This window comes from Letharia columbiana (assembly GCF_014066305.1).
Source record: "Letharia columbiana isolate WasteWater2 chromosome Unknown Sc0000005_s0, whole genome shotgun sequence".
Taxonomy (NCBI): Eukaryota; Fungi; Ascomycota; class Lecanoromycetes; order Lecanorales; family Parmeliaceae; genus Letharia; species Letharia columbiana.
Genome location: NW_023501041.1, coordinates 672,465 through 692,348, shown reverse-complemented (window position 1 = coordinate 692,348; position 19,884 = coordinate 672,465). Strand labels below are relative to the sequence as shown.

At 48.6% G+C, this 19,884-nt stretch overlaps 9 protein-coding genes across 9 annotated transcripts; 5 read left to right on the top strand and 4 right to left on the bottom strand.

Annotated features, from left to right (window-relative positions):
- Window positions 1–1,333: 1,333 nt before the first annotated feature.
- Window positions 1,334–2,882, top strand: HO173_002587 (uncharacterized protein; the record flags this gene model as incomplete). The annotated part of the gene is made up of 2 exons (XM_037304519.1): window positions 1,334–1,845; window positions 1,913–2,882. 2 exons carry the CDS (start codon window positions 1,334–1,336, stop codon window positions 2,880–2,882), a joined length of 1,482 nt encoding a protein of 493 aa, XP_037168612.1.
- Window positions 2,883–3,795: 913 nt separating this feature from the next.
- HO173_002586 (uncharacterized protein) lies at window positions 3,796–4,515 on the top strand (the record flags this gene model as incomplete). The annotated part of the gene is made up of 2 exons (XM_037304518.1): window positions 3,796–3,839; window positions 3,900–4,515. The coding sequence occupies 2 exons, from the start codon at window positions 3,796–3,798 to the stop codon at window positions 4,513–4,515; spliced, it is 660 nt and encodes a 219-aa protein (XP_037168611.1).
- A 7-nt stretch (window positions 4,516–4,522) lies between these two features.
- Window positions 4,523–4,997, bottom strand: HO173_002585 (uncharacterized protein; the record flags this gene model as incomplete). Its single annotated transcript, XM_037304517.1, has 2 exons — window positions 4,523–4,636; window positions 4,788–4,997. The coding sequence occupies 2 exons, from the start codon at window positions 4,995–4,997 to the stop codon at window positions 4,523–4,525; spliced, it is 324 nt and encodes a 107-aa protein (XP_037168610.1).
- Window positions 4,998–5,610: 613 nt separating this feature from the next.
- On the top strand, window positions 5,611–6,049 carry HO173_002584 (uncharacterized protein; the record flags this gene model as incomplete). Its single annotated transcript, XM_037304516.1, has 2 exons — window positions 5,611–5,626; window positions 5,691–6,049. The coding sequence occupies 2 exons, from the start codon at window positions 5,611–5,613 to the stop codon at window positions 6,047–6,049; spliced, it is 375 nt and encodes a 124-aa protein (XP_037168609.1).
- A 385-nt stretch (window positions 6,050–6,434) lies between these two features.
- HO173_002583 (uncharacterized protein) lies at window positions 6,435–9,085 on the top strand (the record flags this gene model as incomplete). Its single annotated transcript, XM_037304515.1, has 6 exons — window positions 6,435–6,761; window positions 6,869–6,979; window positions 7,114–7,282; window positions 7,613–8,307; window positions 8,411–8,606; window positions 8,874–9,085. 6 exons carry the CDS (start codon window positions 6,435–6,437, stop codon window positions 9,083–9,085), a joined length of 1,710 nt encoding a protein of 569 aa, XP_037168608.1.
- Window positions 9,086–10,331: 1,246 nt separating this feature from the next.
- HO173_002582 (uncharacterized protein) lies at window positions 10,332–11,303 on the bottom strand (the record flags this gene model as incomplete). Its single annotated transcript, XM_037304514.1, has 1 exon — window positions 10,332–11,303. The coding sequence occupies one exon, from the start codon at window positions 11,301–11,303 to the stop codon at window positions 10,332–10,334; it is 972 nt and encodes a 323-aa protein (XP_037168607.1).
- Window positions 11,304–15,208: 3,905 nt separating this feature from the next.
- Window positions 15,209–15,796, bottom strand: HO173_002581 (uncharacterized protein; the record flags this gene model as incomplete). The annotated part of the gene is made up of 1 exon (XM_037304513.1): window positions 15,209–15,796. The coding sequence occupies one exon, from the start codon at window positions 15,794–15,796 to the stop codon at window positions 15,209–15,211; it is 588 nt and encodes a 195-aa protein (XP_037168606.1).
- A 314-nt stretch (window positions 15,797–16,110) lies between these two features.
- Window positions 16,111–16,437, bottom strand: HO173_002580 (uncharacterized protein; the record flags this gene model as incomplete). Its single annotated transcript, XM_037304512.1, has 1 exon — window positions 16,111–16,437. One exon carries the CDS (start codon window positions 16,435–16,437, stop codon window positions 16,111–16,113), a length of 327 nt encoding a protein of 108 aa, XP_037168605.1.
- A 1,126-nt stretch (window positions 16,438–17,563) lies between these two features.
- Window positions 17,564–19,427, top strand: HO173_002579 (uncharacterized protein; the record flags this gene model as incomplete). Its single annotated transcript, XM_037304511.1, has 2 exons — window positions 17,564–17,625; window positions 17,681–19,427. The coding sequence occupies 2 exons, from the start codon at window positions 17,564–17,566 to the stop codon at window positions 19,425–19,427; spliced, it is 1,809 nt and encodes a 602-aa protein (XP_037168604.1).
- Between the last annotated feature and the right edge of the window lie 457 nt (window positions 19,428–19,884).

Sequence of the window (19,884 nt, the reverse complement as noted above, 5' to 3'; positions counted from 1 at the left end):
TAATAATTAGAATAGCTACTTCTAAATATAGAAATCTTAACTAAGATATCTTATATATATATTATATTATAGTATAATTCCATAGATATATCATATCGTAGTATATATCGCCAAGATCCTATATTATATTAGATATGGAATTCTATAAATCTTAATAACTTATACTATATTAGAGTATAGTATAATAGATTAATATTTCATATTATACTATATCTTTTCGATTAGTAGTATCGCTAACTTAAGAGAAGTATATAAAGGAGAACGATAGCTATAAATTCGTTCGAGCTCTTTTTAAAAAGTCTTTTAACGCGTTTATAAATAGATGATATATAGATAACGCGCGGTATAGCTAGGTAAGCTAAGAATATTAGTAGAGACTCTAAGAGGCGGGTAAAAGGGGTATATATGCCTAAAGCGTTTAGTAACGTTTCCGCGAGGGATATCGAGAATAATTATATTTATATTAGTGGAATTAATAGAATTAATAGAATGATGAAAGAAGAATAATTATATAAATAGGTGAAAGGATTATTCGATCTCGGACGCGTTTCGTGTGACTATATTTAAATGCTACTTCGCTTCATTAATAGTAGGTTAAACTTTATAATTTTTATAGCGTTAGAAAGCGTAAAGCGAGCTCTATAATTTAAGAAATTATAAAGTAACTATATGTATCGCAAGCTAAGTACTTCAAAGTATAAAACTTCTACATACAAATTTTTAATAAGAGAGCTCGAGAGGGCTAGCGGGCTGACTTAGCTGATCTAACTAAAGAGCGTAGTAATTCTAAATTAATAATTAGCTATATATATAAATTCAAGGTTTTCTAGCAAGTAAAGTACTTTAGAGTTGGATGCTAAGCTACTTTAAGCCAAGCCTGTCGGCTACACCAACCCTACTCGTACAATCCAGGAGTGAGTTCTTTGATAGAGCGAGGACACCAATAAATCCTTCCACTTAGCCGAATATCGGTTAATCTATTGGTGTCCTCACTCTATCAAAGAACTCACTTCTGGATTATACGAGTAACTACTTTACTCGGCGCAATTCGCACGAAAGGTGTTGGTGTGCTCACTGCTTACGACTCCTTACATTTAACACAGTTACACAAAATACGAGACGAAATGTATCTGCCACTTTTCACTTTTCACCATGCGAGCTCATACATCTTTTTATCCCAACTCATCTCCTTTTCCTCCGAGACTTCGCTCAAATAGAATGTACCTTCTTTTCGCCTGACTGTATCGCCCGAATTCGCCCGCACTTCTGGCCGTACTTAACGACACCTCATCCCTGCTCACTCTCCTCACGCCAGGCCGCCTCGACGCCCACCATGATCGCCCAAATTTCCTCACCTATTCGAGCCCTCATCCTCCTCTTCGCTGTCATTGGCAGTCTCTACATCTTTCATCCATATGCGCCTTCTCGCGCGAGCTTCTCCTTCACGAACAGACCACCGAATAATGCCACCGCAACCGAGATCCCACAGAGCGCCCCTCCAGCGAAAGCCCCACACAATGCCAGTCCAACTGCTACGAAACTATCTGCGGACAGTACGCCTGAGATTGCTGAGAACCATATCTCTGGAGACATCGTCGATGATCCAGATGAAGGGGGTCCAAGGGTGCGACAGGCGACCATGATATACGAAACCGAGAGGTTCAATGCCATTTACGAAAGGAGCATAGATACACATATCAAGCATGGGGAGCAGTGGGGAGTGCCTACGCATATACTGCGACACGATATTGTTGAAGCAGGATTCTTCAATAAGCCCGCTTACATTCTGGGCCTCATCATTGAGGAGATGGCCAAACCCTACGGCAAGCGGGCCGGTTGGATTGTGTACGTATTCAGACCTTCTCGTGTTTATCAACCATCCAATGTGCCTAACACATATGATCCATTACAGATGGTTTGACGCCGACACGATAATCCTCAATCCCGCCGTCCCCTGGACTCTCTTCCTTCCCCCCTCTGACTTCAACGACATCCACCTCCTCGCCACCAAAGACTTCAACGGTTTCAACGCCGGCATGGCAATATTCCGTGTGCATGAATGGTCGGTACAAATGCTCTCGGAAACTCTTGCTTTGCGCCAATTACGACCTGACGCCCATTTCGAGCATTACGACCAAGGCGCTCTATGGTGGGTAATGGAAAGAGAAGGATATGCGGAACATGTGATCTATCAACCGCACGATTGGTGGAATGCGTTCGGGCTCGCGAGGGAACCGTATGACACTGACGCATTCACGTTGCATTTTGCTGGAGTTGATTGTTGTGGGCAGCCGGAGAGTAAGGGAACGGTGATGGGGAGATGGTTGGATATTGTGGAGAATAGGCCGCAGGAGTATGCGGTGGAGCTCGAGAAGACCAAGCTTCCTAAACAGGTGGAGGATTACTGGGCCTTGTTGAAGAAGGCCAAGAAGACGATGATGGATGTTGATAGTGCAGGGGACAATTCACGTGACTTGCAGATTGCGAAGTCCGAATTATGGATGTACTACTCGCGGCGCGCGGATAATGCGACCGAGGTGTCGATGGGGATGAAGAAGGTGGAGGGTATCATGGCTCAGGTGGCGTCGAAGTCAGGAAAAGACGGACAGCCATCTTCGCATCCGGCAGAGGAGACGTTGAAGGATGCGGTGATAGAGAAGAACGCAGTGGATAAAGCCAAGGAAAAGGCACAAGCGAAGCAGGAAGGGGAGTCAGCCAAGAAGGAAGAGAGGCCCGCTAAGAACGAGGAAAAGCCCGCAAAGAAGCAAGAAGCGTCTACTAAGAAAGAAGCGGTAGAGGCGAACGAGAAAGCAGCGCAAGCCCAAAAAGAAGCAGCATCAGCTAGGAAGGAACCAGCTCCACCAGCCAAGAACAACAGGTAGTGGAGAATGTAGAAGAACTGGAAGCTGAGCGAGAGTACGAGAAGATGAGTTGAGAACCTGGCCGAGAGAGGGACAGAAGTCGGCCCCGCCATTGGATGGAGAGGGTTACAGACTCCGTGTGCGCCTAGTTTGCAAAACGGGCAATGCATTGCTTCTGCTCGTGCCCGACAAGGGAGTCCGGTCTGTCTCAGCCTCGACAACTAAACCCCCGGTGCACCTGTGCCGGGATCTCTTGAAGACGACGAGTGAGAGCTGAGGCCCTTGCATGCATGTCCAGGCGCTAGATGGAGTTATGATCAGGATTCCATGTGTATAGATACCCTATTATTTACAATGATACCAATCTACACCTGCTCATTTCAGAATACATTCTCCTTCCCCCATCTCTGCCACACAGCTCTAATCCTAGCCGAAACAAAGAGCACCAGTCAAACAGCATAGCTTGCCCCTCCGGAGATGACCAACACCACATAGCTGCCCCCATTCCTCTTCAAATTCTCCCCAGCAATCGGAATACCAGTTCAGGATCCTATCCCAGCAACCGTGAAGCCAGCTGCGAAGCACCTCCCATAATCTTCCGTCCTAAGAAGGTCACAATCGTCGAAGAGAAGTTGAAGGAGATAGATGTTGATATGATATATTTGAATAATAATATGAATTAAGTAGGATTAGTGAAGCGAGGGTCGAGGTTGGGTGTGGCGGGAGTGTTAACGCCTGACAGGCAGACCAAGAAGGTTGAATGGGTGGCATGTAGGAAATACATGGTGAAATCTGACAGAGCTAAGTTGATCCACGATAGATTTCGACTCGAAGGAAGAATGGGAGAAGACCAGGATGGTCTTGGCTTCTAAATCTAGGGTTATTCGTGACTATGACGTTAGGTCACTGTATAAAAAGAGGTACCGGACGCGGAATGAAGCACTATAGCAAAAGCCCGAAAGACGTACTCTATATACCGTAAGAGTCTTCGAAATTTTCTCGGGGTTTTTTTCATCCCATGTATGACAGTATGACAAGGATTGGTGTCCCTATACCACAACGCCAACCACGCAAGCGACTGCCCGTAGACTTCGAACTCGACGTCACCGTCGCGGACGGCCCTGTTTCAGTAACGGTAGTAGGTGGAGCTTTGGTTACAGTCGTCGGTCCATTGGCCGATGTGGGGATCCTTGAAGAAGTCGCCGTGGAAGAAGAGGAAGCCACGGCGGAAGGAGAAGGGGTTGAGGAGGATGAGGATGTCGTCGAAGAAGAGGAAGTCGTCGTTGAAGAGGAAACCGCGGCGGAAGGAGAGGGAGTTGCTGAGGAGGAAGAGGAAGTCGTCGAAGAAGAAGAAGAAGCCGCCGCCGAAGGAGAGGGAGTTGTTGAGGAGGAAGAGGAAGTCGTCGAAGAAGAAGAAGCCGCCGCCGAAGGAGAGGGAGTTGTTGAGGAGGAAGAGGAGGTCGTCGAAGAAGAAGAGGAAGCCGCCGCCGAAGGAGAGGGAGTTGCTGAGGAGGAAGAGGAAGTCGTCGAAGAAGAAGAAGCCGCCGCCGAAGGAGAGGGAGTTGTTGAGGAGGAAAAAGACGCTGTAGAAGACGATGGCAGCGACCCAGTATCAGAAATACAATTGCCAACGCAGAAAGGGCTCTGCACGTAATTGAATGTCAGGATCCCATCGCTAGGATCATTGCTCCCTTGGTCCACGAAATGAATAGGAACGCTGCCGCAAGGCCCACATCCATGTTCGAGTATGGCATCAACGAGCGGCCGTATTTGTCCTAGGTTCAAATTCGTGACTGTCAGGTATTGGGGAAAGAGACAGATGCCGCCTTGCGGACTGTTGATAGGGAGACCGATGCCGCCGCTGATGCCATCGACCTCCGCACCGAAGTTAAAATCGATAGGTTGAGACTGAGAAAGACAGATTACGTGGTCGCCAGAGGCATAGGTGGTGCTGTTAGACATGGGAGAAGCCCAGATAACGTCTCGAAGGATTTGAATAATGCCCACGGACTGTTGGTTGCTAAGAGATGCCCGACCACAGAGGATGGAGCCTCTACAGTTGATGCCGAGTGCGGAGATGATAGGTAGTGCGTGTGTGAGGAATAACAGAGCTGGTCTAAGTTCGTTGTACACCATTTTGGCTTCTTTGTCAAGAGTAATCAATTTTCGAAGTTTATGCAGACTTTTTTGGCACGGAGGGCGTAGAATGACAGACTGTGGATATATATCTCTTGGAAGTGGGGAAAACGAAGCCTTGCATAGAAGCACGAGGCTGAACAGGTGGGATAAGTCCCGTGCCTATCTTGGCTTGCTGGATGGCTCCAGACCGACTGGCTTATGCAGTCAGACGGATGTGGCAGACCAGGCATACAAGGCTACTCATATATGCTACGCAACAAGAGGACCTGGAAGCTGCTCACAGAAGAGTCGGAAGCAGGCAGATCACCGCTTGGATGTCGTTCGGGCACGCCAATAGAAGAATGTTTTTCAATAAAAACCATACTCTTTACTCCATGATTTTCTTTTTCTAATCTTTTATTATATTTTTGTGAAATGGCGAATTATAAACAATCGGGATTTAAAGGGTGCTGGGTATATTTATTAATAGCAATCTTTTAGGAGATCTTAAAGAGCTCTTAAGGAATTGATCAGATATGATTAGAAAATAATCTTTCTACAGTCTCGGCAAGCTTTTCGCTGCCGGCTAGCCTCGTAACAATAGCACATATTTTGTCGGGATAAAAAGGCTATGCGACAAAGTGACCGTATCAATACTCCGCTGTTTTTCTGGAAAGGATGTTTAACTGGGGTCATAGACGTGTGGGCAAGCGGTCCTACGCTTGCAAGCCTACAACAGAATAAATCACTTGGAGGACGTTATCAAATACAATTACGAGAACGCCGGCACAGAAGGTGCGAATCCTGGTGATCAATCAGCTTGCCCAACAGGACAGGAAAACTTTCGAGAAGTCCTGCAGGGCCACAGTGGGTCGGACGAGACTTATCGCAAGGCGCTGGTATACGCTCAGCACACCGGCTGCGCTGATGGCATCGACGAGGCATTGAAAGGAAGTGGGGCCGACAAAGACTTTGATGCGCTCCTTCTCTTCGACCGCAGAGGCGCAGGTCAGGAGAATGCAGCACAAGCAGGTAATCATTTACAGTCATGCGTCCTCGTAGATACGTGATTCACTTTTCTCATCTTCCGAAAGGTTTGAAATCGTCTACTCGTACCTCTAAGCTAGCACGGTGTGCGCCTTTGCAGGCACGCCCGTAAGGTACTGGGTATATATTTTACCTTGGGGCCGCTGCCCGCTGCCCGCTGTTCGGGCGCGGCGACATTCCTTTACCGCCGATTTGGCTGAGTCTAGCGTGAACCTTACGTCACTGTCAGCTTGAAGTCAGATGCTCTCGATGCGGGGAATGGAGCTTGATAATTCTCGAGATAAAATCTATTCCAGAGCGCAACAGCCCAGCGCATCGCATATTCTTCCCTGCTCCTTATTTCATTCAGCCAGCCAGCGATCTGGAGAACTTTGAGGTGAAGACTGGGATTCCAATTCGACATCAGCAATGCTTCGGTCCGTGAGAACATATTTCCTCTCCCCAAAAGCACATAACACGGTTCGGACCGAAACTGAGGTTCGCCGACATCACGATCTTTCCCAGCACGATATATCGCCTCTGTTCCGCCTTGAAGAACTAAAAGGTCTCAACCTGTATGAGTGCTCTATGGAAGAGATACAGCAACATCTCTCAGAGGGTCATTTTACGTCTGTTGACTATGTCGAATTCTGCCTTCAACGTATACATAACGTCAACCCCTACCTCGAGTGTATCATCGAAATCAACCCAGACGCTACTAAGATTGCTGCAGAATTGGACGACGAAAGACGCCAAGTAGGTTGAAGTTTCGAGCTTTAACATTGTGAGACAAGAGGTGTGATTTTAGAAAAAGCAAATCGGGTCGATTCTCGATAAATCGCTGACTCTGAAACTTTCTACAGGGTAAAGCTAGAGGCATACTACATGGCGTACCAATTCTAGTCAAAGATAACATGGCTACAAAGGACAAAATGCAAACAACGGCCGGCTCATGGGCTTTACTTGGAAGTATTGTGAGTGTTCAATCCGTCTCAATGTCTCCCCTGGTGAACAGTGTCGAGGCGTCAAGTATGTACACATCTTGACACTGGTTTCAAATCTGAAGGTAATCTCAAGGAAAAGAAATGCTGAGTCATAGGGGGTCTAGGTCCCCAGAGATGCCCATGTAGTCTCGCTTTTGCGTCGCGCAGGGGCGATCATTTTAGGGCATGCTAATATGAGTGAATGGGCTTCGGTCCGATCATCGAACTACTCCACCGGGTACTCTCCGCGCGGCGGTCAAGTGCGAAATCCGTACAATCTTTCCAGTAGTCCATGTAAGTTATTATATTGCATCGAGCAGAGATTTCAGAAATACAATGGCTTTCCCCCCTTTTCCTTGACGTCAGAATGCTGGTTGCTAGAGTATCCTTATAGCATATTTAGGATTTCATACATGGGAAGGATCTTCTGTATGGGCTTATTTTTGCAAACAAACCACTTTGCGAGTCATTGAACTATCAGAAAAGCGTTTTCAAAAGCTGCCCTGTCTCGAAAGGGCACCACAAGCGTATTTCCTGTCTCAAGGAGAACCAAAATGATTTGTGTCACCCTAAGCTTTCGTACAAAGCGAGTCACGGATGATCAGTCTACTGATATGATTCTAGATGGCTCCAGCTCAGGCTCTGCAGTTGCGGTCTCCGCAAACATCGTACCCGTATCCTTTGGGACTGAAACCGACGCGTCAATAATTGGACCAGCATCGATCAATGGCATTGTCGGGATTAAGCCTACTGTTGGACTTACCTCGAGAGCTGGTGTTATACCTATCAGCAAAAGCATGGATACCGTCGGCAGCTTCGGTAGGACTGTTGCCGATGCGGTCCATGGACTGAATGCAATCGTTGGCAGTGACGAAAGGGATGCCATGACCTGCTCCTCGTCACGCTCCCAAAGAAAAGACTACTCCAAGTACCTGACGACAAAGGGTAGCCTCAAAGGTGCCAGATTCGGCCTCCCAAACAAACGGTGCTGGGAGTTCGTCGCCAAAGATATCAGAGAGACGGCACTCACGGTCCTTAAAGCTATCCAAGAGGCAGGAGCGGACGTCGTCGAGGTTGACTTTCCCTGTGCAGAGGATCGTATACCAGGAGACGGCAACTGGGACTGGACGTACGGCAAGCCGTCAGAGTCAGAGTTTTCCGTAGTTCAGGTCGAGGCTTTCCAGGAGATCAACGCGTATCTATCAGAACTCTCAGAAACGCGCATGAAGACCCTGGAGGACGTCTTCGAGTATAATCAAAAGAATAGCGGTACAGAAGGCGCCAAACCCGGTGACCACTCAGCATTCCCAACAGGACAGGTGAGCCACGCCATCACCTTTACTTCACTCTTATGTTTTATAATATTCCCCTGCTTCACATTTATTGAACAGAGCGCTTGGTCTCGGCTGACGTTATCTATAGAACAACTTTCAGCAAATCTTACAAAGCTGCGGCGAAGCGACGGAAACCTATTACCAAGCCCTGCATTACACCCAGCAAAAATGCCGCACTGAGGGCATCGACGCTGCGCTAAAGGACAATAAGACTAATACAGTGTTCGATGCGCTCATCTTGTTTGACCGGAAAGGCGCGGGACAGCAGCTTGCTGCCCAGGCTGGTAAGTACTTTCATTTTGTGCGTACGTTGAGCATTGCGATATCTTCTCTCGTCATCCGAAATATCTCGAAAAGTCTATGCACCATTGCTGAGCTCTTTCGATCTCTATAAAGCAAAACCCTGGAGTGTTTTCGTGTTTTCTGCTTTTCCTTCTTCAAGATTGATTGACCTATTGAGACTCACAGCCTTGAAATTTGACTTGCTTATCAGCTTCTTTGCCCAACAATGGTGTCATATTGCCGTTATCAGCCTGATCTAATCTTAATAGGCTATCCCATCATTTGTATACCAATCGGTGTTGACTCCGCTGGGTTGCCCTTCAGTCTTTCTTTGCACCATACCGCATGGAAAGAGGATGTTTTGATTAGATGGGCAAGCGCCATCGAAGATCTTGTGCATCAGATCAGTGGCTGGCGGTGCACTCCTGAATATAGAGAACATCTGTCCAAGAACATCCCTGTGGTGGATAAGTCTTCTTAGCTGGGAACAATCAAAAGCCAAATGGCCCGGAGCGGAGTACAGAAAATGACAATGAATGGAAGATGTAGCTAGTCGTACCCAAGACTGCTAATGTCCTCGTTCACAACAACGTTTATGGCAGTGCATTCGAAGAAGAAGAAGAAGGAAAAAATGTATCGCCATCACGAGATAAGAGGTAGATTGGCCGTCAAGGTCCAGATGCAAATACGGCCTAGCTTTCATGCAGGCCTCATGCAGAACCAGTACTGCCCCATGCATGGGGTTTACAAGGCTACAGGACTCAGCTCTTCGCAAAGCCTTGTGCTTGTTCCCAATGCCCATCATGTATGGTGACCAGACCTGTAGATCATGCTGGCTTATGAACGGTCACGTCCACGACGATTGAACTGCAACCAGTCCCTCCTGCAGTAACAGCCTGCTGCTACCTCCCGTCACCGGTGCGCAAGGCTCCGCATGCGCGAAACCAGACCTTTGCGACACGCCCAAGCAATCGATAGACTGCACGTGCGATACACAAGAGCTGTGGAACATATTCAAAAAAGTGTATCTGAATGCTGGTTGAAGCTCCAAGGAAAGCTTCAAGCACTGGCAAGCGCCATCCGGCATATATTTGCGTTGCAAGTTACGAGAGTAACGGAGACCGTCCGCACCTGTCGGTTGAAAGTCTGGACGAAAATCAAGAGCAGCCTGGCCTCCAGACGACAGTGGTAACTCCGTCTGCCCAGCTCACAATCATGTTAACTCTCGTCCTTGGAGGTGTGAGCCTTCGGTACGCATACGTGTTCATGAGACGACGGCGATGGATGGTTTTCAAAAGTGGTGTCAAAGTCTGAAGGTTTGACTGTGGGTAAATGCACCGAGGATCCAGTTCAATGCGGACTGGCTTTCATATGTGTTTGCTTTCACCCTGAGTCTCGAATTTCAGATAGCCTCGCACAAGCCGGTTCTACCACCTCCATACGTTGAACTTGGTCTAAGCTATTGTCTAAGCTTATCCTTGGCAGCACCCCTGTATCTTCTCGAGCATTTTAGCACTCAACGTTGTAAAAACTCCGAGAAACAAAATTTCGACTGGGAATTCGTTGCGTACAAAGCAACATTGATGTTCCAGCAGTAAGGTGCTGGGCTGAACGGCAGAGATGAGGAGGCATTCGGAGGATTTTTCACGCTCAGGTAGGCTGGTGTACCTTGTTGGACAGAAATGAGCACGTTTGCAGCACCAAATCCCACCCACCTCCAAGTAAAACTAGTCGCTCCAATCCCGCTTCCAACTCCCTTTCCACCCATGTCTCACAAAAGCGTCTTTGGACCCCTTCCTCACACTCCCCGGATGCAGCTGCCCTGTCCCAAACCCATTGACCGGCAACACCATGACATCTCCAAAGAACCTCGGCTCCTTCATCCCCGTAAAATTCCGATAACTCATCTCAGTCCCCGTCGCCTCGGACAGAGTCTTCATAACCGCTCTCGTCCAGATGGGGGGTCCGCTGAGTTGAACCATTTCTTCGTCGCTGGGCTGCAGCTCTGCGATCGTCGTCTCGTTCTTCATAGCGAGTGCGTGCAGTGCGTCGACTACGTCGTTGACTATGCGCGCCATGAGCGGATGTCCGCGGCTAGCGGCCATTGTCCACTGGCAGAATTGCAAGCCTGGACCTTCCATCCCGGGATATGCTTCTCCCTCTCCTTGGTCGTACTCGATGCCGACAACGGCGTGCACTTTGGATTCCAAATGTAATGGTATCCACTCGTTGACAGGTTTCAACGCAGCGGTGTCAAGATCGCTGTAGACTCCGCCTTCGGACTCAAGTAGCATGTAGCGAAGGAGGTCGGAACGCAGCACGGGGACGTGCAGTGAGAGGAACGGGTATAGAATCTCTCTCCGATTGGCATAATTTTTTAGAGCAAAAGCGTTGGCGCCGGCGGCGGAGACGAGCGTGTACTTGTAGTCTTGATTTTTGGTGATCCAGGTTTGGATGGAGTCGGTGTAGGAGTCGATGGGAGTGTAGTTGAAGAAGATCTGCCATATCTTATTCGGGATGTTATCTAATGGAGGTGGTTTTGGAGAGATTAGATCAACTGACGGACGGCGGTTGATATAGTGAATATAGAGAACGACGAGGAAGGTCCAGATGAGGCATTGTAAAGGGCGTCTCCTTACAACACTGGTACCACTAAGGATCTTAGGCTGAGGTACTTTCAACCAATTCTTGATTTCCATGTTGCATTTGTGGGATCTCCGCCGCCGCCACTGCGAAAGATAGCAAAATCCATGTTCTATATATGGCCCTGTATGCTCAGATCCGCTGGAACGACGTGGCAAGGATCGTGTTGCCAAATTTTGGACCGGCTGTACTTAGTGTTCGCTGATTTGCGGTCCAATGCCGTCTGACTCCTGAAAATTTGGTGACGGGTGGAGGAAGTCGGGCGCAAGCTCCAATGGCGCTAATGTTTCGCGGCTATAACAGTAGATTCGAAACGCAGCCCCTTCTTTTGAAACGACACTAGTGTTATTCCCGTTTGATGGACCAAAACTCTGTAATCTATGAACCTAGAGCAGAAAGACTCATCTTGACTCGAAGGAAACAACCAACTTCATGGAGCACCAGTGTAAGGTGGACTTTAAAGCCTGTGGACTGGCTTGGGGGACAAGATTTCTCAAGGCACGCAAAGAACGTGACAATATTGTATGGAGAGGACCTTTCAAATTTCCGTGTTTCCCTATCGCATAAGGAATTCTACACACAGTTCATTCCGCGATCACTCAGTCGGTATTTCAGCCTCTCACTCTTTATTGACAGTCGCATTGGCCTCTCCAAAAGCAGACGGTACAAGTCTATTGAGTGCTAATTTAGTCGCCCAGAATGGAAGTCCAGAAGTACATGTGCCTGTTCACGCAGACAAAAAAGCCTTCACCAGCGTTCCGAACTCGCCAACAATCAATGAAGAAGAGAAGAAGAAAAGCGTATCAAATTTCATCCAACCGAGCTGATGCGAATAAAGTAAGCATTCTTCATATAATCGTATGGGAACACGCTACACTTTATAGCGTGTTCCCATACGATTAACAGCTCACGATAGTAAAGCACCCCCCCGAAACTACGCTGTGGAGCGCAAATCAAAAATATCAGACGGCTTTACAGGCATGTCTCCAACATTCCTTACCAAGACGCCAGTGTCTTACGATTCTCCGCGACGATCATTATGACTCTCTCATCGACCCATCCGCACTATCATGGCAGCTATCGCGACTCACTGAAAGTGTATCTCTTCGGAGTCCTCTGATAGGCCGGGACCATCGAAGACGCTCGCACACCAATAGAGAGCCATTTCGTGTCACGCTCTTCGTATCGACTTATTACATCTCGTATGAAGAGATTGAGCGCCGTGTTGCAGTCCTGCCTGTAGATGTCCAGAGCAGCCCCTTGTCCACTCACCACACCGTTTGGCCAATGTCTTTTGTGCAGTGACATTTGAAATCCCTTGTGTTGAGGGGTAATTGTGGTGTAACCTAGCTGATGGAAGTGCTTCGTGTGGGACGGTTTCTCAAGGCACGCAAAGAACGTGACAATATTGTATGGAGAGGACTTTTCAATCTCTCTCGTGCCCCGCAAATACATTTCCGTGTTTCCCCTATCGCATAAGGAATTCTACACACAGTTCATTCCGCGATCACTCAGTCGATATTTCAGCCTCTCACTCTTTATTGACAGTCGCATTGAGCCTCTCCAAAAGCAGACGGTACAAGTCTATTGAGTGCTAATTTAGTCGCCCAGAATGGAAGTCCAGAAGTACATGTGCCTGTTCACGCACACAAAAAAGCCTTCACCAGCGTTCCGAACTCGCCAACAATCAATGAAGAAGAGAAGGAGAAAAGCGTATCAAATTTCATCCAACCGAGCTGATGCAAATAAAGTAAGCATTCTTCATATAGCAGCTCACGATAGTAAAGCACCCCCCGAAACGACCCTGTGGAGCGCAAATCAAAAATATCAGACGGCTTTACCGGCATGTCCACTTTCCTTACCAAGACACCGGTGTCTTACGATTCTCCGCGACGATCATTATGACTCTCTCATCGACCCATCCGCACTATCATGGCAGCTATCGCGACTCACTGAAAGTGTATCTCTTCGGAGTCCTCTGATAGGCCCCGGGGACCATCCAAGACGCTGGCACACCAATAGAGAGCCATTTCGTGTCACGCTCTTCGTATCGACTTACATCTCGTATGAAGAGATTGAGCGCCGTGTTGCAGTCCTGCCTGTAGATGTCCGGAGCAGCCCCTTTTCCACTCACCACACCGTTTGGCCAATGTCTTTTGTGCAGTGACATTTGTAATTCCTTGTGTTGAGGGGTAATTGTGGTGTAACCTAGCTGATGGAAGTGCTTCGTGTGGGACGGTCGTAGAAGATTGATACGATAATTGGTAGAATGCTAATCCATCTAGGGCATTGGAAATGGCTCGTTGTATAGTTCAATCTCGAAACTCAAAGAAGAGATCGGAGTCGAAGGGGAGTTTACTGCTTGAGACTACGGGCCGTTGCGCTTCGACGGCCGTCCTTGGAGTCTGTTCATTCGCAGGCGAGAATTGTTAAGAGCCGATTATCTCGCATTGAAGAAGCGCACTTGATATTCGAGAAAGCTAAATCAATTCCCTTACTTAACGGATGAAAATCACCAAATCGATGAAGGGGAGGAGGTTGATATGTGACTTCTATCACCATGGTATGCAAAGCCGCAAAGCTCATGAGCACCCAGTTTCCTTTGAAGTGTAGGCACCACTGGCTTCCTTCATCCCGCGAGGTGCACAGGTCTCGAAATTGCACGATGCGCATGCGCGTACAGACTTCGGGTTCAAAGTACTCCCGCAAACACCGCACTGGTTGTCGGAATGATCCAGTGTGTGTTCTACGTAGGAGTAAGAAGGTCGACTTGATAGCATTTGGATGCGGCCATCGGCCACTTTAACGTCATCTTGTCAGTCGAACACCAGTCGTCTTCACTGTGATTGTTCAAAAATTACCAAAGCGATAGTGTTGCCAACCAGTTTGGAGTTGAGCGAATAGCTCAGCTGACTGTGCTGAGTGTTCAATCAGGGAGACGTGATTTCGTAAAGCCGAAATGACTCTTCAAATCTCAAATATTGGAAGCTGTCGATGTCTTCGCGCACATTCACTTGTCGACCATGTGGTTGCGGAACTACACGTGCGATTGCGTTCGACGAGTCGAGAGTAGACGGGGCAGTCATCTCGAGTTATCATTTAGTACAATGTCAGGAGCGAGAGGAGATTTGAATCTTTATAAACCCATCAAGAGTCTTCATGCATGACTCACTCATCTCGACCGTTAAGACTCGGCGTCTGTCTGAGACTCGACAACCCCCTTCTTCCATACCCTGATATTTTTCCACACCTCCCGTCTGTCTTCACGCAAAAACTGTGCTCCAACGAAAGCTTGATGGAAAAGCAACCACCCTCGTTCGCCCGCGCACACCACCTACCCTCAAACCAAGGACAAAACATGCCATGAACCCAATCCCTCGCCTGAATTATACTACTCGATAAGGTCAACCTCCCTTGCTGCACAGCGTGTCTGTCTTTCGATCCACCAAAAGCGCCGTGATGGTAATGGACCAAATGGTTCCTCGACGCAAAAGCCCAAGACGCAGACCTTGGCACGTCGCTGGCACACTTGGATTTTCTCCACTGCGATATAATTCTATTGATCTAGGCATATGTTCTTGATGGCTGTTTTTCTGAACAAGAGAAGGATGTACGCATGATCCCGCTACAAGCTACAACATTTCAGGGCCATGCCTCGACGGCCCCAATTCTTGGCTCGGAAGGGCTGGAGGAAGCTTGCGCCGCAATGCAATGGAGATGCAAGCAGAGGAGAGCGAGAAGTTTGTGATGGCAATGATTACCGGCAGACCTTTTTAGGGAAGACTTTTCCTTCGAAGAAGGAAAGAGGTGAAGCAAGCGTAGACCGCGGGTGCATTGATGTGAGTTGGAGAGGCAGACACAGACACTGCACCACCATCCTGGCGGCTTGGATCTGGCCATTGTTAAGGGCACACTTAATCCATGGATCTGTCGAAAGATTTGTGCTACGACCGCCTCGAGGTCACTCCTCTTCGCCTACATGCACTACGTTCCCTTCCAATTCTCCGATGGTGCCATTGCTTCCAGCCTCCATATCTCTAGTGCCCTGTATAATCACGATCCAGTCCTTCCAAGGCGGATCCATATACTGCCATCCGCCCTCCCCATACGCACTACAAAGCGATAAAATTCTTATCACGCTCTGCAAAATCTGCCTGAGCGAAATCGTAATCTCTCCAGCATGGTATTTTCGATCGAGACTAATGGCACAAAACGTGCTCGTTATCTTGATGAGTCCTTTTCGGTCTTGCGAGAAACGGTATGTTTGCGGAGTGTCGATCCAAGGATAACTGAGTAGGCGGTCGATTGTGGGTTGGCAGGTGCGGAGACTGACAGGGTCTATGGGGTGCGGGTAGGGGAGGACGCAACGGATTTGACCATCTGGAATGGCGGTGAGGTTGGTGTTGAGTTTGGCAGTAGGAGAGAGGGCGAGAGAAACGTCGTTGTTTGGAGAGATGGAGGGCAGGAAAACAGCTGCTGATGCAAACAATGGAATGAGGGTTAGAAAATATAAGGACAATGATAGCGTAAAGGCGAGCGCGTGAGGCATGGTTGTTGTTACTTTTACATTGCAAAGGGGCAGAATACTAAGCCCTTATGACACGAATGACGCGAAGATGTCAGACGTGCAGACATTGGTAAATGAAAGGACCGGATGGTTGACGCTTGTAAGGTTGAAGCGGATGGTCTTTTGCGCCCTTGACCGTCAGGATAATGGCTATACTCCTACTCTGTACTTCTCGCGCTATGCGCACATGCCGCTAGGAGAGTTTTTGGCGAATTGCAGACTTGACTCACCGACTTGCATCAACCGTGGTAGACGTTCACCAGATCACTAGCTTAGCCGCGGCACCCGTTCTTCGCTTACGTGAGGATGTTGCCCTTCGCCTCAACAGCTTCTCCAATCTCCACGCCGCTCCAATGCTTTTCCAGGTACTCCTCAACTGTCCAGGGTTTCACGTCCGGGGCGAGCTTATTCAAAGTCGGTTCCACTTTTGCATCACACTGAGCAATGCTCAGCCACGCCTGGTTGTAGAACCTCGCTCCTTCATCCTCCCTGATCATCTCCTTCAACTTTTCCTTGTTGCTTTCCTTCACCAATATCTTCCTTCCCGTTACCTTCTCAATGACCCCAACCACCTCATTGTAGCTCATGGTACTCCCTACCATCCCCATCTCTCCTTCCCACATATCAAATTCCAATAGTCGGCGGTCCCAGCATTCATATTGATGACTATAGTCTGCGGGCGTAAGCCTCCCAAGGCTTCCACCTCCCCTTTTGGTCGATCACGATCCTCAAATGACCTTAGCTCAGCGTCTGCTTATCTCACGGTAAGGAGCTCGTCCAGAAAGTGTCATACAAGCCGAGATCGAAGTACGCAGTCTCCTTAAACCGCTCGGCATCTTCTTCGTGGAAAGGCACTCGTTCTTGCTTTGCACGAAGCCGCTCTCTAGCCCTCACGAGCCTTGACTGGAATTTTGGACACAGTGTCTTCTTTCCTCCCTGAAGCCAGGCCTTATTACTAGGGTAGCGCGGCAGAACGAACCCGCGAATGCAGAACAGAGATCGCAGTGCAAATTTAAACGGAAGCATAGAACCAAGCCATGAAATTCATGGGTTGCGCCCGCGACAATTGATCCCAGCGGTAGTGACGACTATGACAAGTGTAAGCGTCAATATTGCGTGTTTATTGCCGAAGAGGATCGAAGGACGGCTGTTGATAACAGCATAACTTCTGGCCTAGGGAGGAGGCTGTAAGTCAATTGACTAATCTTTAATGAGTTCTTCGCTGTAGAGTACCTGTAGCATACTTAGAAGGCAATGGAGAGCTTATCCCCTATTTAGTATGGATAGGGGGGCGGCTGCGGGGGGGAACTGTCCTTGAGGTCTAAAGTATTCAAGTTGTGCCTTGTACTTGTAGAGGTCGGGGCAAGAACGGCCCGGCTTCCTTCCTTTTTTAGTATCTGCATTGCTGATCTTCAAAGTAATACACGCTAACAAGCTGTCGGGTGATGTAACCGTCGACTTGCAGAGAGGGACACCAAAGTGTGGGGTAAGATAAACTCACCGATCGAACCGTGACACGACTCGTATTTATTCATTGGCCCCTAATCGACCCGATGGGCCGTCGAAAGGAGGGGAACCGAGGGACTTGCATCGCCAATCAGAATATGTATACCTCAGATACGATACAATGCCTCTCAGTGCTCTATTCTTTTCATCTCACAGGTTTCTGTACTGCGTTAAGTTAATCATCTTGTTGTATCATATCGAGGCCGGGACTCTCAGATACTTGCATTTTATCATCTAAGCGCTATGGCGCAAAACGCAGAGCCGATGGCTCGACTGGAGCCTCGGATGGATGACATCGAGAACCTGTAAGTCCCTGCTTCATTCTCAACCTGATTGAGTCCTGAGTCATTTCTCATCAAGAAGCCATGCTGTTGCATCCCAACTCAATGTCCAGGCAGCCACCGCATCCTCCTTGCCTACCAGCTCCTCTATACCCCTCCGCAAAGACCACCTTCGAACAAGAAAAGATCAGGGTACGCAATCAGGGAGTGTGCCACAAGAGATTGAAACAGATATCCTCATCGTTGGTGCTGGATTTGGAGGCGTCTACCTGTTACACCGACTTCGTGACGAGCTTGGCTTCAATGTCAAATGTTTTGAAGCCGGAAAAGACCTCGGCGGCATCTGGCATTGGAATTGCTATCCGGGCGCCCGTGTCGATTCTCCTATTCCCGTATACGAATACTCGCTTGAGAAGGTATGGAAGAATTGGTCTTGGTCGTGCAAATACCCCGGTTGGCAGGAGCTGAGACGTTACTTTGATCATGTCGAACAGCAGCTGCAAGTCAAAAAGGACGTTGTCTTCGAGAGCGCTGTGGTGTCATCCGAGTGGGACGAGAAAAGACCGGGATGGACTGTCAAGACGGAAGATGGCAAGACTGCAAGATGCAGGTATCTGATCTTGGCTACTGGGTTTGCTGCCAAACGGAATTTTCCGGACTGGCCAGGCCTGGACACCTTTGAAGGCGCAATACATCACTCGTCTTTCTGGCCCGAGGAAGATGTAGATGTTGCCGGCAAGAAAGTTGCGGTTATTGGTACTGGGTCCACCGGCATCCAGATAGCACAAGAATGCGCGAAGAGAGCCAAAGAACTGACAGTCTTCCAACGCACTCCCAATCTCTGTTTGCCGATGCAACAAGCAAGCCTCACCTCGAAAGAACAAGAGGATCGCAAAGACGACTACGAGCAATTTTTCCGCGACCGCAAATCGACCTTCGCCGGCTTCCCATTCGATAACATACAGAAAAACACCCTGGACGATAGCTCCGAGGAACGAGAAAAATTCTTCGAACAGCTCTGGGAAGAAGGAGGTTTCAAGCTCTGGCTCGCTACCTATAAAGACATGCTCTACGAAAAAGAAGCAAACCGCCACCACTACGATTTTTGGGCAAAGAAAACCCGCGCTCGCATTACCGACCCTGCCACCGCCGATATCCTTGCACCTCTCGAACCCCCTCACGCCTTTGGGACAAAGCGCCCCTCGTTGGAGCAAGACTTCTACGAGCAATTCAACAAACCAAATGTCCACGTCATCGACGTCAACAAGAACCCCGTTGTCGGAGTCCGTCCCCGTGGCCTTGTTACCGCGGATGGTAAACTACACGAAGTCGACCTTATTGCTCTCGCGACAGGTTTCGACTCCGTCACGGGCGGCATGATGAACATGGGCCTTAAGGACATCGACGGCAAGCCTTTGGCCGAAAAGTGGGCCATGGGCACGTGGTCCTACCTCGGCACTACCTGCAACGGCTTTCCTAACATGTTCTTTCTCTATGGCGCCCAGGGTCCCACGGCCTTCAGCAATGGGCCCACCTGCGTCGAGGTCCAGGGTGATTGGATCGTGGACTCCATTCGGAAGATGAGGGACGAAAGTATTCAGAGCATTGAGGCGACGAGGGAGGCGGAGGAGGATTGGAGACGCAAAATCACAGAGTTGAGTGACAAGACGCTGTTTCCATCAGCTAATAGTTGGTATATGGGGGCCAATATTCCGGGGAAGCCGAGGGAACAATTGTGCTACGCGGGTGGACTTCCGCTTTACCAAAAAGAGCTAAAGGAGAGTTTGGATGAAGGCTTTAAGGGCTTTGTTGTCGTAAATGCTTGACTATTTGAGACATTAGCTGCTTTGAAAGGGGGAGGGATTATGTAATAATGAATGATGATTTATGACCCTGACGAGAGCGCTATCTCTCGCTACTGCTGAGAAATTCAGTCCACGTACCCCATGTTGACCTTGAGGTAGCCCTGTCCTGTTCAAAGGATAACGCTTGGGTGGTTTCCTGGCGTGAGTGTCCGTGTCTCCTCAACGACCACGTGGCCAAGAAGAGCAAATGCAAGTTAGCAGTTCGGAAGAGAAAACAGACTTTTGCGGCTGTGCCAAGCTTCGATCTCGCGAATCTCATTTCGAGTCAGACTTGGGAGAGATAGCATCTGTAGGGCGCGTGAGCTCTGCGTCAGGAAGTTGTACAGGGAGCTGCTTTTGGTAGTGTGTGGCTGTGCTGCAGTCCAAGTCCACGTATACAGTGTAGTGCAAATCTTTATTCCAACTTCTTGATACCGTC